The following is a 21,691-nucleotide window of genomic DNA, read 5'->3' on the forward strand; positions in this document are numbered from 1 at the left end:
GTAGATGCTCCCTGCTCCAAGAAATGGAGCTTAATTCACACTCCTCTACCACCAGTGGAGACTTAGTGAGTAGCTTCCAAAGATTAGATTAGGAAAGAGGGAAATTGGTGAGTCGTAGTGCAGAAACATGGTCAACACTACCTTAACTGAGTGGTCAAGGTTAACATCACCAGTGATAAGTTCCACTGCTATCATGTACCCTTCATGTGATATGATGAGAAGGATGTCACCTTTATCATATCCTTTCCCAAACCCATAACCCCAGCCCAATCACATAAAAGATGTCAGACAAATCCAAATCAGAAGGACAGTCTAAAAAATAGATCACCCGTACTCTTTAAAACTGTCAAGGTCATGAAAAACAAGGAAAGACTTGGAAACTGTCACAGATCAGATGAGACCGGGGAGAATGACAACACAATGCACTGGATCCTGGAACAGAAAAAGGACCCCAGGGGAAAAGTCGGTGAACTGCAAATCAAGTCTGGACTTTGCTTAATAGCAGTGTACCAATGAGGTTTCTTAGTTTTAACAAATGTACCATGTAAGCATGAAAAGTACAGACATTAGAGGAAACTGGGTAAGGGTGTATAGAATCCCTCTCTTTTTTGCTTTTCTGTAAATCTGGAATACTCCAAAATAAAAAGTTTATTCTAAAACAAAGACCCGTGCATGTATAGCAACTTGACACAGAATAAACGTGGCCCCACAAAATTTTGCGATGGATTTGCCGTCAGAACACAGGTGTTGTGAAAATCCCCGCTGAATCTAAGCCAAATGGGAAAGGAAAGATTCATATCAACATTGTCATCATTGGACATGTAGATTCAGGCAAGTCCACCACTACTGGTCATCTGATCTACACGTGAGGTAGGATTGACAAAAGAAGCATTGAAGAATTAAAGAGGAGGTTTCTGAGATGGGAAAGGGGCACTTCAAGGATGTCTGGGGCTTGGATACGCTGAAAGCTGAACATAAGCTAGTATCACCACTGATATCTCCCTGTGGAAATTGGAGACCAGCAAGTATTATGTGACCAGCATTGATTCACCAGGGCACAGACTTAATCAAAAACATGATCACAGCACATTTTGGCTGACTGTACTATCCTGATTGTTGCTGCTGGTGTCGGTGAATTTGAAGCAGATATCGCCAAGAACGGGCAGACCCATGAGCAGGCCCTCTGGCTTACACACTGGGCATGAAACAACTAATTACTAATATTAACAAGATGAATTTCTTCAACCAGAAGAGGTATGTGGAAATTGTTAAGGAAGTTAGCACCTACATTTAGAAAAGTTGGCTACAACCCCAACACAGTAGTATTTGTGCCAACTTCTGGTTGGAATGGTGACAACATGCTGGAGCCAAGTGCTAACACGCCTTGGTTCGAGGGATGGAAAGTCACCCATAAAGATGGCGATGCCAGTGGAACCATGCTACATGAAAATCTGCATGGCATCTGCCACAACTCACCCAACCGGCAAGGCCTTTCGTCTGCCCCTCCAGGACGTCCACAAAATGAGAGGTATTGGTAATGTCCCTGTGGGCCCGGTGGAGCCTGGCATTCTCAGACCTGGCATGGTGGTCACCTTTGCTCCAGTCAACATTATAACTGGAGTCAAGTGTGTTGAAATGCACCATGTAGCTTTGAGAGAAGCTCTAGGTCTTTCTGGGACAACGTGGACTTCAATGCCAAGAACACATGTCTGTCAAAAGTGTTCATCATGGCAACATGTCTGGTGAGAGCAAAAATGACCCACCAATGCAAGCAGCTGGTTGTATGGTTCAGGTGATTATCCTGAACCATCCAGGCCAAATCAGTGCTGGCTATGCACCTCTCTTGGATTGTGATAGAGCTCACACTGCTTGCAAATGTGCTGAGCTGAAGGAGATTGATTGCTGTTCAAGGAAAAAGCTGGAAGATTTCATTCTTGAAATCTGGTGATGCAGCCATTGTTGATATGGTTGCTGACCAGCCCACTTCTCTGACTATCCTCTTCTGCGTTATTTTGCTATTCCTGACATGACACAGACAGTTGTTGCGAGTGTCAAAGGAACAGTATCCAAGAAGCCTACAGGAACTGGGAAGGTCACCCAGTCTGCCCAGAACACTCAGAAGACTAAATGAATATTATCCTGAATACCTGCCCCCCCATCTTAATCAGTGGTGGAAGAATGTTCTCAATTAGCCATTTAAATTCAATTGTAAAAGACTGCTTGGTGATAATAATGTATCATAAAACTTCCAGAAGGAAGGGAGAATATTTTGTGGACCATTTGTGTGTGTGTGTGTGTGTGTGTGTGTGTGTGTGTGTGTGTGTGTGTGTGTGTGTGTGACAGAGAGAGAGAGAGAGAGAGAGAGAGAGGAGAAGGAGTTTTAAGTAGTTTTTACAATCAGTACTTTTTAAAAACGATTTTATCTATTTATTTGACAGAGAGAGAGAGAGAGAAAGAGAGAGCAGAAGTAGGCAGAGTGGCAGGCAGAGGGAGAGAGAGAAGCAGGCTCCCCGCTGAGCAGGGAGCCGGATGCTGGGATCATGATCTGAGCCAAAGGCAGACGCTTAACCAAGTCACCTAGGTGCCCCTAGAATCAGTACTCTTTAATGGAAACAACTGGACCAAAAATATGTCACACAATTTTGAAACCCATTAAAACAAAGTTTAACGACAAAAAAAAAAAAAAGTGGCACCGAAAATCAATAGGAAAAAGATGGTGTGGTAGATTGCAGAATATGGCCACAAATCCCTCCAAGCCCGGTGTGCATGCCTCTTAGCGATGTGACTTTGTGTTTCCTCCCTCAGGAGGGGGAGGCATTTCTTCACATGCCCACAGCCACCTGGATTTTGAGGTCTCTGGGAGCAGCTCAGTGCCACAACACTGTCATCTTCTCCTCAGCTGACATCCCCTGTCAGAGCATTCCTGGCTTGCTGGTTTAAGTTGTGACAATGTTGTGCATTTGCATTATTTCCTTTACTGTCATTGGTCTTTATTTTTCAGTTTACTTCCTTTTGTGTTTGTTAACATTTGAATTACAACCACATTGCCATTTTGCTTTGTTACTATTGAAATAATCCTGGACCACTAACTTCTGACCTAATTGTACTTTCAGAGGGGTTTGTTTTGGGCAAATCACCTAATGTGCAGTAAGAACGATAGAATGGCAGGCAGGTTGCCATGCGTGCTCTGAAGATGCATATAGTGGGTCATAGTGATTGGCGTGGACAGAGAAGGACAGACCCTGAAAGATTAGGGAGAAGAGCCACGGCAACTCGTGAGGAAAGAACATTCCAGGTAGATGCTACAGGAAACGCAAAGGCACTGAGGTGGGAGCGTGATCAAAGAGCTCAAGAAACAGAATAGGGACTAGCTTGTGTGCAATTGAGGTCAGTTGGAGAGTCAGGTGGGAACAATTCATGGAGCCCTTGAATTAGCAAGGTGAGGTCTTCACTGTATTTGAATTGTCTGGATTTGCAGGTCCCAAACTGGGGGCCAAAGCACTGAGAGCGCCACAAGAAACTCACAGGTTGGAATATTTTTATAAGTTAAAAGAAATACAGCAATTTCTGAGATCTCTTGCAAACTACTAACCCAAGGTAGTTCATAGTTTCAACATTAGATTGTGCTGCTTGTCTTCTGATGATGTCATAGCTTTGCAAAGCTGGGATTTCAGTGGTTACTTTTTTTAAAGCCAGTACCAAGAAAAATGAACATGGAAGAGGAAATAAAGATGGAAGTATCCGATCTGATTTCAAGGTTGGAGAATCAGTGATGTGCCCAACAGGTGCACACACCTCAATAGTAAATAACTGTGGTAATGATGTGGGAAACAAAGGCAGAAGAAAAATTATTATATTTCCTTACTACCTACAGCCCACTGACAAGTTCTTGAAACAGGCAGAGTGACATTCCCCTAGGGATTCAACTGCCTGGATGTTAATACTTTGCTAAGGGCAAAAGCTAATCCTAGCCACCACCCCCCCCCATTCCAGGATCCTGTAAGTCTACTTTAACGTACAAAAATTCCTTTGGAAACTTCCTTTATCTCTAAACCCCCCAAGATACATGTTGGCAATCATCCCCCAAACATACGGCCCACTGATATACATCTGAAGGGTCTCATGACTCAGGTTTTATTAGATGGTAATAAATGACCTTTTCCCAACAATAGCTAGTCCCCTTAAGGTCCTGGAAACCTTGCTTCCAAAATTCCTTAGAGACTTACGCTCTCCCTGACCCCCTCCCAACTTGGAAGTATATAATGGGCCCCTCCTCAGGACCCCGGTGCAGCTCTTTCTGCCCGCGGGTCGTGTCCCCGGGCTTTAATAAAACCACCTTTTTGCATCAAAGATGTTTCAAGAATTCTTTCTTGACCATCGGCTTCAAACCCTAATGTCTTTCCTGCATCAGTTATATAAGAATAAAAGAAAAATATTTTTCTTTCAATAAACATGCATTTTTTTCCCAAACAGTACTTAATTGTTGGAACATAAATACTTTCATTAAGTTTGGCTCTAGCTATTTAATAAACAGAGCAGTTCAGGTTTTTGTTTTTGTTTTTGTTTTGACATAGAGGTTCTGTGAAAAATCAGGAAGACACTAAGGGCACCATGAACCAAGTTCTATGTCCTTAATCGGAACTCACTTTTGTTGATTCTGAGTTCCTATCAATGGACTTTGATTTGTTTTCCCTTTGGTACACTTTCTCTTGGGAATGACATTTAAATTTTAAAAAAATTTTGTGTACACCCATATTCATAGCGGCATTATTCACAATATATCCAAGAGATGGAAGCTCCCCAAACGTCCATCAACAGGTGACTGGCTAAATAAAATGTGATATATCCATACAATCGAATATTATTCAACATCGGAAAGGAGGGACGTTCTGACACCTGCTACAACAGAGCTGAATGTTGAGGACACAATCCTAAGTGAAATAAGTCAGTTATGAAAGGACAAATACTGTATGATTCCACTCATGTGACGTACCGAGAGCTGACAAAGTCATGGACATGGAAAGTGGGATGGTGGGTGCCAGGGACTGAGGGAGGAGAAACAGGGGGTTAGTGTTTAACGTGTTCAGTATTTCAGTTTTTGAGGATGACAAAGTTCTGGAGGTGGATGGAAGGGATGGTTGCATAACCAGATGAACGTGCTCACGACCACTAAACTCTACACTTAAAAATGGTTAGCATGGTAAGTTTTATGTTGTGCATATTTGACCACAATAAAAAATTATTTTTGAAAATTCATGGGCTCCTGTCACCCTAAGACATAGATTGAGATTCTCACCTACAGAGGGCGCCATTGACAGATCCTAGTGGCATTTCCTTGTCTGGTGCACAGGAGCTGGACCTTCTGAAGCTGCAGGTGTCTCCCTTCCCCATGCCTCTGCAACACTCCTAGGCATCCCAGCAGAGCCCCCACCTTCCTGAGGCTTTTGCTGAAGGGTTTTTACCGCTGCTGACCAACGGGAAACCAACTGGGCATATGCGTGACCATCCCCTTCTCTTCTTTAGGGGAGAGACAAAGTCAAAGAGGGGGTAATGTAGTGCATCCATACAATGGAATGTTACTCAGCCCTTGAAAAACAAGGAGACTCTGACAGGTGCTACAACATGGATGAATCTTGAGGACGTTATGCTCTGTGAAATAAGCCAGCCACAAAAGGACAAACACTGTATGATTCCACTCATATGAGCACCTAAGGTAGTCAAACTCATAAAGACAGAAAGTAGAGTAGTGTTCATCAGGTCCTGAAAGGAAGGGTGAGTGGACAGCTAGTGTTTAATGGGGACAGAATTTCAATTTTGCAAGAAGAAAAAGTTCTGGAGGTGGCGTCAGATTTGGCTGCCATTTTGGAGGAAAGCCGGGTCCCAAGAACTCAGGTATATCACAGAGCGTTGGGGGGACAGGGACACTTCTGGGCAGAGGAAGAGGGGGAGGATGTGAGCCAGGCCTGAGGAGCCGGACAGAGTAGACCAGAGGTGGGGAGAAAAAGAGGATATTAAAAAACCAGGACTGGGGGCAATGTCCTAGCCAGTTCACAAGAAAAGAAAAACAAAATCTGGTAATAAAACCCATTCCAGTGTCCCACCAGGGGACCAGGGCCACTGTCATTGAGATGGATAAGTTGGAAACTACTTTCCTTCTTACTTAAGAAGGGAAAGTATATTTGGTCACAGAGACATTCCCCATGGTTCAAACGGAGGTCAAACACTGTCTTATGCTCAATAAATAATAATACACTAAGTCTCCCACGAAATGGTTATATTTATTATCATGGCTACCATCGATGAGGCTTCCACTCTGACTAGCCTTTCAGCTATATTAGCTCTAAACGGTACCACTATCCACACATAAGTGTCCAGAGCGGCAGAGCTGGGCTTCGGACCTCTGTGCCTGAGCTCTGACCACAGAACCCATACAACTAACCATTGCCCTACACTCTGTCCTACACCTGCAGGGCAAGCTTGGTTTTCAGAGCTACATGTACTTCTTTCCAACATACTACAGAGCTTCCTTCCATCAGCACACTTTCCTTTCTGATGGCAGAGAGCTGGATAGGAAGGGTGCCTGGCCCCCAGCAGGGAAGGGAGGAGAAGACAAGAGGGTGGAGAGAGGGTTAGGGGTCTCCGTAGAAGACTAAGGTCTCTCTCAGGCAGACCTGGCTTCCTGCAGTGTCTGCTGAAGGCAGCAGAGAGCAAACTTAGAGCTTCCATGGGGGCCCAGCACCTTCTAGTCTTGAGGGGGAAGGGTCTGCTCTCTTTCAGAAACTGAGCTTACTGCTTTGGATACTTGGGAAGTTTTACACTGAAATCCCCCATGGATCAGAATTCACTCATTCACAGTGCTCCAAGGACCCCCAGAAGTTTGCTTGCATTGCATTCTTCTTTTAGAAAGAGAAAAATATGATTGACATAGAAACAAACTGGTAGCATATCCAGAAATGAATGAAAAGATGTATTTGAGAAAATGTCAAGGAATGTCAAGGAATCATATAGATTTAGCCCAATTTCCTGAAATCCTACATCTAATTTAAATAGGTTATCGGCTTTTGGAGCCAAAATGGACTTCACAGCCCAGGCTTTTCATTTTGCAGATGTGGAAAACCAGGGCAGGGAGGTCAAATGCTTCTATGCGTGGCAGAATAGACCCTATTGCACTTGATGTCTTTGACCTTGGACGGACTGCCGTATAGTCATCAGTTGGCATATTCTTAAAGGCCTCCTTCCGTAGGCTTCTGGGCCAAACATCCCCCTCACAACCTTCCTAGTGCCCCCTCCTCCCCCAGCCTTCAGTCCTCAGTGAGCAGGCTCTTTGCTATTGATGTGGCTATTTGGTGTCAGCTCTATAAACAAACCACCATTTGTTGCTTTCTAAAAATAAGCCTTTTTAGCTCTGGACAACATTTGGCCTCGCTCTCCTGGGCTGAAAGGTTGGTTTCTTTGAGGCTGACAAATGGTGGCTTATGTCTTCTGAGAATGGCAGTAGCCTGTCTTTGTTGGAAGGCCAGAGCTTTACCTCGATGGCCCAGGAGAGAAGTCTGGCGCAGCGCGGGGAGGACTGGGCTCCGTGGAGAGGGAAGGAGCCAGGGTCTCAAGAAAAGGAGGAAAAGAGGCATGTCCCTTAGAAGGGATAGGATTGCTTCCAAAGAGGGGGGGGGAAGGCATGGAATTAACAATGTCCCACAAAGGCTGACTCTCACACAGAATGAAGGTGGCAGGTACAGAGGCGCTTCTCACACTTGTGTGCAAGGAGGGGCAAGAGCACGCAATGGTGCCATTGCATTTAAAAAGGAACGCTTTTACTCCATACCGGCATCCATCCCAGATTTCTGTGTCTTTGCCGGTTAAGAAGGCTTCAGATTCTGCCACAGATGGTCTGTTTGAGTTTGTGTGGTCAGTTTCCACGTCTGAGATCTAGAGACAGTGGTAACATCTCAGCCAGCTTCGCGGGCACGTGACCTGTGCAGTCGCTCAGGACCACATGCTCGAAGAGCCCATGCTTGCTTTACAAGCTCTGTTGTCGCTGTCTTGAAATTCTTAATTATTTTTGGACAAGAAACCTCAAGTTTTCATGCTGCACTAGGCCAGCGAATTATGTAGCTGGTCCTGGTTAGGTACTAACCGCGGGGCTGCTATGAGTAGCAACATTTCAGAAGCACTCTTGCTGGGCTCATCCTCACTCATCACACTGCATTTGCTTTGATTCCGGCTCCTGGAGTCGTGCCGGATAACCAAGTGGCTCCAACTGCTTGTGATTTTTAAAATTCCATCATAGGAGGAAGAGTACGGTTGGGGCGGGGGGATTGTCTTGGTGGGAAAGGTCATTTCTCTTCATGCCCCAGATGGATTTTACAAGTTTCCCTCTCTTTGAAGTATGTGTCACTCCCTCCCCGCCATTTTCCTGTCCTAAGAGTTTTTATGGTGCCCCAGAGTTGAGGTATTTGACTGTATAATATTTAGAGAGAGGGAAATCAGGAATAGGCAGTAACTGGTTTCCATTTGGTTGGGGCACAAAGGGACTTGGAAGTGTGGGGTTCAGAGAAAAAGATAAGTGGAATTCTTTAACTTTCTCACAAGATTCCAAAATCCTTAAAGAGATCAGATTAGGACTAAAGTCTGGCTTTGCAGCAAGTAGCTGAGGGGCAAAGCTGAGGGCAGCCGGGAATTGTCCTTCAGGTTCCTCTCTCCTGTGTCCCACAATAGCCTGGCCACCCAGCACTGTCCACCCCCTCCCAAGGCCTTTCCAATTTGGCTACTTGCCCCTTCTCTCTGGGCCTGCAAAGCCCCAGCCCCAAAGCATAGCCGTAGGCTCCTGGCTACACGGCCCCCCAGCCATCCCCTTGAATCCACTCTGATGTTGTTCTTGTTTGATTAAAAAAAAAAAACAGCTTTATGGAAATATAATTCACATACCATGCAACCCACCAATTAAAAGCATAGAGTTTGACATTTTTGGAATACTACATTATTAATTTTCTGAAGTTGTAAAAACCTATAGAATTTGCTATTTCAAGGGTACAATTCAGTGGTGTTAATTACATTCACCATGTTGTGCAACCATCCCCACTATCTATTTCCAGAACTTCTTCATCACCCCAAACAACAGCTCTGGACCCATTAAGTAATAATTCTCCATTCTCCCTTCTCCCTGCTCTTAGTAACCTCCATTTTACTTTCTGTCTCCATGAATTTGCCTTTTCTAGATATTTCATGTGAGTGGAACCATACAATGTTTATCTTATTGTGTCTGGCTTATTTCACCTAGCATAATGTTTTCGAGGTTCATCCATGTTGTAGCATGTAGCATGTATCAGAAATCACTCCTTTTTACGTCCACATTTTGTTCATTCACTCATCTGATGATGGGTACTTGGGTTGCTTCTTCCTTTGGGCTATTGTGAACAATGCTGCAGAGAATATTGTCTTACAACTATCTGTTCGAGTCCCTGCTTTCACTTCTTTTCGGTATAAAATCCCTGGACCCACTTTTGACCCCTCCAGTCCAGTGACACTCAGCAGCTAGACCAATCTTTTACCAACACACACCTGATCACCTCACTCATCTGCTAACAACATTTTGGTGGCTTAGGATAAAGATAGGAATACTCACAAGGACTTAGGGTAAAGATGGAAGTGCTCACCAAAGTCTCTGGATCTCTGAGCTCTGACTACCAACCTCTCTACATCACTATGCCCCGCCCTTTGATTTCTGCCCTGTTCGCTCTAGACTCCTCTCCATTCTTCTATGGAATACTCCTTTTGGATTTCACACATGCTGGTTTCCCTTCCTTCCTTCCTTCCTTCCTCTCTTCCTTCCTTCCTTCCTTCCCCTCCCTCCCTCCCTCCCTTCCTTTTTTATTTTAAGTAGGCTCCAAAACAGGGCTTGAACTCATGACGCTGAGATGGAGACCTGAGCTGAGATCAAGAGTCAGATGCTTAACTGACTGAGCCACCCAGCTGCCCCACTGGTCCCTTTTTCTAAAATGTTCACCCTCCCAAACACCTAGCTTTGGCTAGTTTTTGCTTGGCAAACTCCTCCCACCTTTCCTGTCCGTCTTACCTTAAAAACAAAACACACGAACAAATGAACAAACTAAAAACCAGAAACAGACTCATAAATACAGAGAACAAACTAGTGGTTGCCAGAAGGGAGGGGCTGAGAGGATGAGAGAAATAGGTGAAGGGGATTAAAAGGTAAAGACTTGGGGCGCCTGGGTGGCTCAGTCAGTTGGGCGTCTGCTTTTGGCTCAGGTCATGATCCCACAGTCCTGGGATCGAGTCCCACAGTGGGCTACTTGCTCAGAGGGGAGCCTGCTTCTCCCTCTGCCTCCCACCCCTCCTGCTTGTGTACGTGCTCTCTCCTTGACAAATAAATAAAATCTTTTAAAAAAATAAATAAAAGGTACAGACCTCCAGTTACAAAATGAATCAGTCTTGGAGGTGAAAAGGACAGCGTGGGGAATATAGTCAATAATATTGTAACAACATATGATGACAGATGGGGACTATACTTTTGTGGCGAGCATTTTGTAACATAGAGAATTGTCTCATCACTATGTTGTGCACCTGAAACTAACAAAACATGGTATGTCAACTATACTCCAATGAAACATTTTTTTTAATTTAAGGAAGACCCTAACATCTCCCTCCCCACCTCCCACTCAGCTCCCCCTCTCTTTTGCTCCATGTCCCTTTTTAGTTTATGATTCTCCAGTCACCGTCTGTCTTCCTGTCTGTAATAATGACTAATATTGACCGAGCATTTACCAGCTCCAGGCCCTGTCCTACCCATGTCACCTGTATCAACTAATTAAAGTGTCACAAGCCTGAGACTTTACAGAGAAGGAAACCATGAGGGTGCATGGTTAGTAACTGGAGCCCACACTGGCGCCTGGAAACCAGTTAATGCCTACACACTGTAGCAGCATCCCCCAGCCCTGTGGGAGCAAAGTTCCCTGACTGTGCTAGCCCCCACAGCCCTTAGCACACACCAGCTCATACCTAACACAGATGGGTGAATGGCTGGGATGCAAACTACACGAGGGACTCGAGTTTTGAGCAAACATTACTTACTCAGTGGCTCCTAGTGCTAGGCATCCTTACCTATCCACCCAGCCTCAATTTCCCCAACCGAGAAAGTGCACACTAATATTTATGTCCAAAAGTTATTGAGATTGACTTTTTTTTTTAAGTTTTAAAAAAAATTAATAGTCTCCACACCCAACATGGGGCTGGAACTCACAACCTGGAGATCAAGAGTTGCATGTTCTACGGGACCAGCCAGGCACCTGGAGAAGGTTGAGTATTTTTTTAAATTAATTAATTAATTAAGTAATTTGACGGAGACACAGCGAGAGAGGGAACACAAGCAGGGGGAGTGAGAGAGGGAGAAGCAGGCTTCCCGCTGAGCAGGGAGCCCGATGATGCGGGGCTGGATCCTAGGACCCTGGGATCATGACCTGAGCCCAAGGCAGATGCTTAACGACTGAGCCACCCAGGCGCCCTGAAGGTTGAGTATTTTAATATAGATTTAAAAAAATTCACTGTGCCTGGTAGAATGGATCCTACTGAGCAAATACTGAGGTTTAGCATTTGCCACCCCACCTACAGACGGGGAGGAAGGGGCCAGAAATACCAGTTCCTCCGACGGAGCCCCTGCCGGAGCACTGTGAGACTCCAAGTCATCCAGCCCTCCTGGATCCTTGCGGCGCATCTCTAAGAGCGTCCCACAGGTAGATCGGCGCGTCTGGGTTTTCTGTCCCCAAGCCTCCCCGCCGCCGCACTGTGCGGCCCTGGCAGTGGGGAGCCGGCTGGGGCAGTACGCTTGGTCCCGCCCTTGGGCCTCATTATCTACGTTTCCGCTTCAGGCCCGCCGAGAACTTGGCAGGGCCTCCCCGCGGTGTTCGGGAACACTTTGTGCCGAGCGCCCGCCGGCCCAGCCCTCCTCCCTGCCGCCGGCGCTCGCCCAGTCAGCGGGGTTTGGGTCGCTGGGGCCCCCTGGTTCCCGTACCCCGCGCGCAGCCACGATCCCCCACGCGCTCCCACGCACTTGTCCTCTGTACCCCCGAGCCCGGATCGCGCAGTCCGCCCCTCGCCCACGGGCTGGGCCTGGGTCACACCGCGCGTAATCGAGAGGTTCAGAAAGATGCGGTGGCCCATTTTAAAACAAAGCCCAATTATTTGCGCTCGGTGCTATTTATGCCGGGCCAGTGTCAGATCCTCTGGGCGCTGCGGACAACCAGTACCCAAAAGAAGCGTAGTCGGAGCAAGAAGAAAGAAACTGGCTCCGGAGCCATCTGACCCGCTTTGAAGCCCCCCTCCCCGAACCCTTCTCGTTCCCGTCCTGGCTGCGTTCGCTTGGGCAAAGCGCGGGGCCTCAGTCTCCTCCTCCGTGAAATGGGGTAACTGTGCATGCTTGGTAATTCTACACGAGGAGCTCCGCAGGTCGCAGGGACGTCAATGTTGGGGTCCCACACCTGCGGGACCCCACCTTCCGGCGGCCCCTGCCTCGGCCCCGCCCCGGGGCTCCTGGGCTCAACGCGCGGTGCTGGCTCCAAAGTGCGTCACGGGCACCGGCCGCGCTCCTCCCGCAGCCAGGGCGAGGCTGGCACCGGGCCAGCGCGGGCCGGGCCAGGGGTGCCGGGCAGTCTCCGGGGCGGGGACCCAGGCGTGGAAGGCGCTCAAGTTGCGCGGTCCTCCGTGCGCTGCTGGGGGCGCCCTCCGCGGCGGGCAGCGCGCCAGGGACCGGCCTCCACAGCCGCCGGGCGCGCGAAGGCTACACTTTCCCTTCGGCCCCCCTCGTTTCCTTCCCGCCGGGCGGCAGCGGAGATTTCCTCTCGGGGAAACTACGCGGATCCTTCCCGGGGCTTCTCGCCCCGCCCCACTTCTCCGCCCCCTCCCCTTTGCTGGGGAGCCGGTGCTGACCTGCGCTGGGAAGAGGCTCTGGCAGCCTGAGCCGGGAGGTGGCGGGGCGGGGGGTGGGGGGGGCGCGGAGCCGCAGGCCACCGACGCCCCGCCATGTGACGCTGCCCTCCGCCCAGGGACCCCCGTCGCGCCCCGAGCCCGCGCCCGCGCTGGGTCGCGCCGGGCACCATGCTTCTGCCTGGACACGCGCGCCCGCCGCCCGCCCCGCAGCCCGCGCAGCATCCTGGACTCCGCAGGCAGGTAGAGCCTCTCGGGCAGCTTCTGCGCCTCTTCTACTGCGCGGTCCTGGTCTGTTCCAAAGAGATCGCAGCGCTCACGGACTTCTCCGGTAAGAAGCGCCCTCCCTCGCCCCGCGCCCCCGGCGCCGCGGTGCGCCCAGGTGAGCCCTCCGCTGGGGGCAGCCTTCCGAGGGGGCACGGCCGGGTGGGATTGAAGTTGAGGCACGCTCGAGCCAGTTTTCTTGCCTGGTGTGAGCCTTTGGCATAGAGGTGGCTGCGTGTGGAGTGATGGCACAGGAGCCCCTCCCCTCCCCAAGGAAGGTGGGGGTAACATATTTGGAGTTTCTCGCCCTGCTGTTTACCTCGTCAATTTCCCAGCATCGGGTCCGGCATCAGGGACCCGACTCTGACGGATGCGTGTCCCCTTGGAGGCTCCTAAGCCCTGTGCCGCGCCCAGCGCCGTACAATACACGTGCTGGTCCGAGGAGTTGCACTTGTTCTGCACTCGCATGGTCCCGGTGCGCCCCAGCCAGCCTCTCGGGTACCCATGTAAGGAGACTAGCCCGGGGGACGTCTGACCTGAAGTCTGAGCCGGCAGGCAGGGAGGGAAGCCCGCCGGGAGGTCCGTGTGCCAGATGAGCAGAAGTTTACAGAACAGAGACTGGGGGGCGGGGGCGGGGGGTACCAGCGCCCCCGCCTCCCTCCAGTCCCAGTCTCCTTTACAAAAAATAATGACTCCCTCCTCCCAGTAAACGGTGAGGCTTTTCTTTGGGGAGACTCACACCGAATCTCCCGCAGCTGATATCAGTTCTGGGGTTGTAGGTGTGACTCCACGAAGTGAGAAGTTTCTGGGTTGATAACGGCTGCAGGAGCCACATTTTTTGTATTACCAATGCACTTGCTTAGAGCAACAAAGTCCTTGCAGTTGTAACAGACCTGGGTCTCCCTCTGGTGAAGCTGGAGGCCTTCACCCTTCCCCAGACCCTGCCCAGCCCAGGAGGCAGCTCTGAACCCCACTCTCCCCCTTCTCCAGGGATCTTCTGGCAAGTCCAGGCTTTTGCCTGCAGGGTCTTTTGCAATCTAATCATGGTAAACGGAGTCACTGCTCACCCCGCTCTGTAGAAGACTAGTACATGGCAGAGAACACTGGCAAACCAGAAGCTGAGTTGGGTTTCTAGTTTACTTACAGAGAATGTCATTGTTAGCTGAGAGCCCTTAGGTCAGAGGTTCTTTGCTTTGAATATTTAATATCAAGGCAGTGTTTCTACCTAGCAAAGGGAGCCAAGATATGCCTATTTGGCAAGCAAACCGTGGTCCTTAAAAATCGAGCACCACAGGGTCATAATGCTGTGGTAAATGTGTTAGGGAAATGCTTTTCAAGTGCTATTGACTTTTTTTTTTTTTTTTTTTGGTAATAGAACTTTTCTTGGCTGCTCAAAAAGTTCTGTATTTGCTGATTTAAGCTATGGAAAGCAGTTCTGAATCCGCCACCCTCTAGCTCTGAATATTGTGGCGAAAGCACTGAAAGATGACAAGCCATTTTTTTTCTTTCTTTTTTTTTTTGGTGACATCATTGCAACTGAACAAATATTGCTTTAGGTTAATTGCGGTGTAACCATTAGATTGTTTTCACAGATTATAGACACTCAGAGTTTGTTTCTTTAGTGAAGCAGTTGCAGTATTTGTGGCCGTCTGTAGGTTACCACCTAAGTTCAGAATTGTCTGTATGTAGTGACCGTTCTAGAAGGTGTGCTGGAGCTATCCAACAAGGGCGCCTCATTCTAAGGGAAATGGATATTTTGAAACATGTTCTTCTAAATGACAGTAAATGACAAAAGAATTATTTCCTTCTGCTTTTGGTGTGAACCTGAATTCCACAGTTTAAAACTCCCTGAGCTGGTGGTAGGTGGTGATATGGACAGGTCCATCCACAAGCAGCCCCCATTTTAACTCTGATCAGCCTTGCTCCTCAGGGATCTGAGGGCTAGGGAGAGAGTGTCAGGGAGCCTTTTTGGGAGAAGAAAAGAAAAAATAATACATCCTCCCAAAGCACCGACACGTTCAGGTTTAAATCTAAATGCTATATTGTGTGGCATTGGGGAAACATTAGAGAAGGCTCAGAGAGAAAATGGAGTCTCTTGAAGTTGATCGATTTGACTTGAAACCTTTAGGGACCCCCCTAACTGTGTGATATACAGCACTGAGGAAAATTCCCAAGCTCCAATGATGACTGTCTGAGGGTTTAGTTGAATGCTTTAGTCAAAGCAGTGGATACTGATCATGTAATTCCAAAACCCCCTCCCCCCCACCCTCGGGTCCTCAAAACCTGACACCTGCTTTCCTGGGGACAGGTGGTCCTGCTCTTTTTTATGAACTTGGAGGCATTAGAAACCAGAGGTCTGTAAGGAGACCGTGCCCCCCCCCCTCCCCAAGCCTTACAAGAATAGCCCAGTGCTGGGGAGCAGCCTTCCACAATGCAGATACTTGCTTGTTTTTCTAAACAAGGGAAACATCAAAAACTGAGGCTGGGGGGGGGGGCACTTGGGAGCCCTTTGCCCTGGGAAGAAGGGGATGGAAGAAGGATGGTGTTTCCACATGAAAGAAAGTACCAGAATGTCAGGGGTCCCAGCCATTGTATGTACAGTATAGGGCCTCGCAGGAGATTAACAGTGCAGAGTTTTGGAAAGTTACTTAAGCCTTTCTCTTCTTTGCAACTCTTCCTTGAGGCTTTTCCTGGGGCTGTCAGCTGGTGTAGTTTTCCTGGGTCATTGATTTTTTTTTGCCCTGAGGATTCCAGCATCGGATCTCACTCTTAATAAGCCAGGGGACCGTATCCTGGCCTCCGCCTCCCCCTCCATGCTCGTGACTTGTGCTAATCACCTCCAAGCCTGCTGGGAAAAAGGCTCCCCAAACACCCCCTTCCCTCTCATCCCTGAAGATACTGAGATGCTGCCAACAGCCACTGGAAGGCTGTCATCACTGCATTAAAAACATATCCCAGGAAGACAAGATCAGTTCATGCAAAACTAGTGCCTATGATCCTTAAGCCCATACTCAAATACACTTGGCTTGCGTCCATTTTCCTCCTTGGGATGGAGTTCTGGTTTTTTGACTGCATTCTCAAATTGGGGATTTGGCCTGAGAGGTCCAAATTGATCATTGATTTTTTTCCCCCAAACAGAAGTGTAATGTCAGCATCATCTTTGTTCAAAGAACGAGGCAGGGATGAGGGCTGAGAGGGCGGAGGGGTGCCATCTTGGTTTCCAGCCATAAAAAGCAAAGGATCCTCCACATTTTGTCCTGCTTTGAAGAGCGATGTTCCAGGGTGTCTCTCAAACTTATTTTTGCTGAGTTGGGTTTCTCAGGTCTTGTTCATTTTTTTTTTCTTGGTGATTTTTTCTCTCCATGTCCCTCTGCTGAAGGCCAGCAGCATCTTCTCTTGTCTCCTTGCGTACCCCCTTTCTTTCTTTTCTTTCTTCTCAAAGAAGTTCAGAGTGATTGATGGGCTTGTTGAGAGGGGTGGGGAGAGATGGGGGGGTGGAAAATCATTCTAGTTCCCACTCGGAGTCCTAGAAAACTCTCGACTTTTGACAGAGTAGGCATGAGCATATGTCCACACTTTTGGTTTCACCCTGGGGCATCTAGTAGTGAATGTGGGAAGCAGAAGGGAAGGGAAATGGAACACAAGGAGAGTGGGGCAGCCTTTAAGGTCTTCCTTATACCAAACTGTCCCCAGACCTCGAAGATGGAAGGGGTTCTCTGGGCAGATGTCTTGCTCCCTTCCCAAGCAAACCAGTAGCCCAAGCCAACAAGAAGTGGTGCTTGTTACCAGATCATTTGCAGCCCAGCAAATAAACCCAACCCTAGCTCCTTATTTCACTGGCCAAGAATTTTGGAATGTAGAAAATGGTAAGTCAATTGATCTTGAAGCCTCGGGGGTGGGAACCAGGTCCTGATGGAGGGGATGCAGTTGTCCATTTAGGAGAGAGCAAACCTTCCCGTCCAGCTCAGATAAGCAGTGGGTCTCCATCCTGGCGGCACAGGAGAATGGCTTCAGTCTGAACAAATGTAGCGATGCTCAAGCAGCACACCAGGGCTTCTCGTGTAACTGGCCTGGGTGGGAGGCAGGCACTGGCCTCATTTTGAAAGTTCCCAGGCAACTCTAGGACAGCCAAAGTTGAGAACCACTGCTCTGGTGTTCAGAGGGCAGGACTACCTCCTGCGTGCATGGGTTCATTCAGGGGCGCACAGGCATGACTGGCTGTCCTTTCACCGTTCCTCCAGGAGCCCCCACCAGGGAGACCGGGACTGTATTTTCCCAGCCACTGGTTTGTCTCTGCATCCCAGCACACACACAGAGTTCTGCATTTTCTTATGCCTTAGTCACATCAGCCCCTTATTCAAGGATTGTCTTTACTTTTCACAAATTTTATGGGATGAAAAGCCAGCTCATAACCAAAGAAAAACAAGCCCAATGTCTGAAGGAGTTGTCCAGCTGTCACAGAAGAAGAGAGATGAAGAGAAGCGTCTGAAGCTGCTAGTCTGTTTCCATGGGAAGTAACTACATTTGAAAAGTGTTCTGCTGGCTCTTTCTGTAGCAGGAAAGAGGAGTCTGGGCCAGTGAGTGGCTCCATTATTGATGGCTCTGCTCTCCCAGGCACTTTATTGGAAAGGGCAGCCTCGCAGCAGTTTCGGGGAAGGGACAGAAAGGCAGGGAGTAAAAGTTAATTGAGCACTGTGTTATCTGATTTCTTCCTCATAGCAGCCCTACGAAGTCAGTATTAGCCTCACTTTCCAGATGAGAACCCAGCCCCGGATAGGTTGGCTAACCTGCCCAAGACCACCCAGCTGGGACACAGAGCAGAGGCAGACTCTGACATGAGCCTGGGGGAGGGGGCGGCTGGGGCACTTGTACTCTGTGGGTGCTGGGTGGGGAGCAAGCCAGAGGAGAAAAAAGGTGCCACAATCTGCCTAAACTTTTGAGATAGTTCATGCCGTGACCACCGTCGGCTGTACCAGTTGCCCACTGAGTAGACTGACCTTGCCCCATTCTGTCCTTCAGTACCTTTTCTACCCAGTCCATCCAAAGTGGGTGCACACGGGAGGCGATCCAGTGGATGTAGGAGGAAAATGTTAGAACTTCTGTCCATTTCATACTGGTTTCTTTTCAAGCTTAAAAAAAGGAGTCATGTTTGATTTAAAATTAACATAAAAATCAACAGTTGAACAGTACACAGTTTGTACACGTATTGGAGATGTGTTCCCAAAATGTTTCTGCTGATGGGGTTCATGATTTTAAGGATTTGGAGGTCACTGGTCTCAGCCACCCTGTCAACATCTTTAAAAATCTTGAAAAGGCACCACTTTGGGGGTAATATGCACTGAAAGAACAACTGCTCCCCTGTTACCTACCCCTATCCCCGATCTCACTGCCTAGCCTAGCTCCACACTTGTTAGTAACATTTAGAGGCAGGATTTGAACCCACTAATTGGTTTCCAAAATCCATACTCTTGTCATTTGAGCTAAGTAATGGACCTAGAAGCTAGAGGTGAGGGCTCTCTGAAGTTTTATGATACTAAGTCACTATTTTAATGAGGCTGGTGTGTTTTTATCTCTCTGGAAGGAAACAGCTTTTCTTAATAACACAAATCCTGGCATCACCAAGATTTTAATATTGGAAGGGGAATCTCAGATGGGAAGGGTGGCTGACCAAGTGACTCTAGTCTGTTTTCTGAGTCTCTCCTTCTCCCTGGGGGTCCCTAATTCTCCAACCCATTAGCTGACCCCCATGTGTGCACCATCTCATTTAAGACTCTGGTCCAGCTGGGTGTGGCTTGCCTCCAGCAGAAGTGAGAGAAGTTGGTGAGTTGAAAATAGAATAGTGTATCAAGCACATTAAAGCACTATGCACCAGACCCTGCTCTGAGAACTTTATTAACTCATTTAATCCTCACCACCTGTGAAACAGATGCTATGATAATAAATTGAAGAAACTGATGCAAAGAGAAGTGAAGTAACTTTGGGGGGTTTGAATCCAGGCAGCTCCTCTAATACAAAAACAAATACAGTAGTTTAAAGTGATGCCATTTCTGTAATGTTGGTCTCCTAATCCACCAGAGCCAAATTTTTCCCAGGATACGTGGGAAATACCTGTAAAAGTATTGTCCACTCCACATTCTGTCTGAAGATAGTACCATATAGCTCCAAAGAACTGATTACAGAATAGGATCTGTAATCCATTTGTGGAAATATGGTAGAACTGATGATCTGAAATTATTTCTCCAACAAAACATCTAGAGCTGCTGAGTAAAATATAAATGCATGAGTGACTAAATATAAGGGATACACACAGGGAACAAACATGAAGAGGGATCAGAGAACTGGAGAAGTTAGCTGGCACTGACCCTGTGGCTACACTGGGACCTTCTGATGGTATTTACAACGAGAATTTAACAGGTGCATGAAGGCAAGAGATGAGGCATTAGACCAATGTAAAGTGAGAAGTTGGAATAAAGATCTTCCTATAAAGCTGGGACCTGGAAGGGTTAAACATTCATTAAAAAGGTGGATGAGAAACAAATCAGCCTTCTTGCAAAGAAAAATGGCAAGAAAACTTATCTCAGTCTAGGCTCAGGTTTGGAGAAAAAAATTAATCTTCCTCAAGAATATGTAATCACAGGCCTTCCTTTTCAAGAGTCTGGCTTTTAAGTTCAAATTATCTTTACCAAGAAACCTCATCTGAGAAACTAACAAAATTGTCCAAGGTTGGTTGTGCCCCTAGATACTTGGCAAAACACACACACACACATACACACACACATCCTCCCTACATAAAGACATCATCATCACAAGCTTCAGAAGATTCCTACTGAGGAAATCTTGCTAATTATGAACACACAATCCAAAATTACATTATATAAACAACAGTCAGCAGTAAAAACAGCAGAGTTCTTAATAAATAACAGAGGAAAACTAAAACAGAAAAACAAAAGAGCAAGTCTAAAACATGACTAAGGAATGAAAGGCTATAAAGATTTGAAAAAGAACAAAATATATCTGCTAACTCTACTAATATTACTATAATTAATGAAAATGTATTCATTGATATTAAAGCTTAATGAATAAATCATATATAGCTGAAGAGAGAAACAATGAATGGGAACATAAAGCAGGAGAAATTATCTAGAATACAGCAAAAAGGTAAAGACATGGAAAATATGGAAACAAGTTTGTAAGAAGGTTCAACATACATTGGATCAGTATTCCAGAGAGAATAGGGGAAATGAGGGAGTGGCAGCACTCAAAGTATTAATATCTTGGAATCCATTTTTGAAAATTAATGAAAGATTCAGGGGTGCCTGGGTGGCTCAGTTGTTAAGTGTCTGCTTTCGGCTCAGGTCATGATCCCAGGGTCCTGGGATCAAGCCCCACATTGGGCCCCCTGATCCGTGAGAAGTCTGCTTCTCCCTCTCCCACTCCACCTGCTTGTATTCCCTCTCTCACTGTGTCTCTCTCTGTCAAATAAATAAATCCTTAAAAAAAAAAGAATTAATGAAAGATTCAGATTGAAGCATCCCCAAGCAATATAAATAAAAATAAATTTATATCTATCATATTTAAACTATAAAATACTAAAACAAAAGTGACAGTCTTAAGAAAACAATCAGAGACAGAGAGAGAGAAATGTCATCCATAAAGTCTTTGCAACAACAACAATGAAAGCCAGAAGGCAGTAAAATATTTTTCCAGGTTCTGGGGGAAAAAAAAAACAAAAACAGAACAACCTGTCAGAGCAGAACTATATACCCAGCTAAACTATCAAGACAGAGTGTGGAGATTACTATAAACCATAAACTTAAAAAAAAAAAAAGAGTGTGAAATCAAGACATGTTTACCACTGATAAACGCTGACTGAAACAACTCCCAGAGATGTACTTTGTGGAGAAGGACACTGAGTCTGGAAGGAAGGACAGAAAAAAGGACAGAAGAAAAGAAATGGTGCAAAGAACGGCACTTTACCTATATTCCTTGCTCTGTCTTCCTTCGTAGAGAGTGCCATCTCCATGTCCGGAGAATTTCTCAAAGATATCTTGTCCTTTTGGCAGGTAAACCCAAGGGACAGATTTTTGACCCAATTGCAAGCTCTTCCACTGCCTCAGGACTTCCAGTTGGACGTACCCAAGCCTGCTCTGTCAGGTGGCCATACAACGGGAGTTGTGTGTGAAAGAACAGGAAATGTTTAACTCTTTCAGAAACCAGATGCTGTGTTAGGTATGATACAGGGCTACCTTAAGTTTCCTCCTCAGTGGGTTCATGCACACACAGAAACAAAGCAGCTTGAAGGGTGAATGGTAGATTTGGCAGGTAGCATTCTCCAAATGGTATCCAAACCCCAGAGTGTGGAATTGAGGATTTAACAGTGTGCCCACAGATCTCCCAGACAGGACTCTGACCAGGCTTAGGTTTTTTTCATTTCCATACCTGCTGTTCTGGACACCTGTATCACTTGCTCACTCAGGCCCCCAAAATGGAATTT

The 21,691-nt window shown here is 47.0% G+C and overlaps 1 protein-coding gene and 1 pseudogene across 11 annotated transcripts in view; both read left to right on the forward strand.

Moving 5' to 3' along the window:
- Positions 1-919: 919 nt before the first annotated feature.
- Positions 920-12,312, forward strand: LOC113918593 (annotated as a pseudogene).
- EVA1C (eva-1 homolog C) overlaps positions 12,176-21,691 on the forward strand; it is a 73,836-nt gene continuing 64,320 nt past the window's right edge. Inside the window, exon 1 of one of the 11 annotated variants that reach the window (XM_027587406.1) lies at positions 12,176-13,315. In XM_027587406.1, coding sequence (XP_027443207.1) covers positions 13,105-13,315 — 211 coding nt within the window. In that variant the 5' untranslated portion in view covers positions 12,176-13,104. The remainder of the gene's footprint in view (positions 13,316-21,691) is intronic. The other 10 variants (XM_027587405.1, XM_027587403.2, XM_027587402.2 and 7 more) reach the window with 10 other exon arrangements.

The sequence above is a fragment of the Zalophus californianus genome, chromosome 1 (genome assembly GCF_009762305.2).
Source record: "Zalophus californianus isolate mZalCal1 chromosome 1, mZalCal1.pri.v2, whole genome shotgun sequence".
NCBI classification, from domain to species: domain Eukaryota; kingdom Metazoa; phylum Chordata; class Mammalia; order Carnivora; family Otariidae; genus Zalophus; species Zalophus californianus.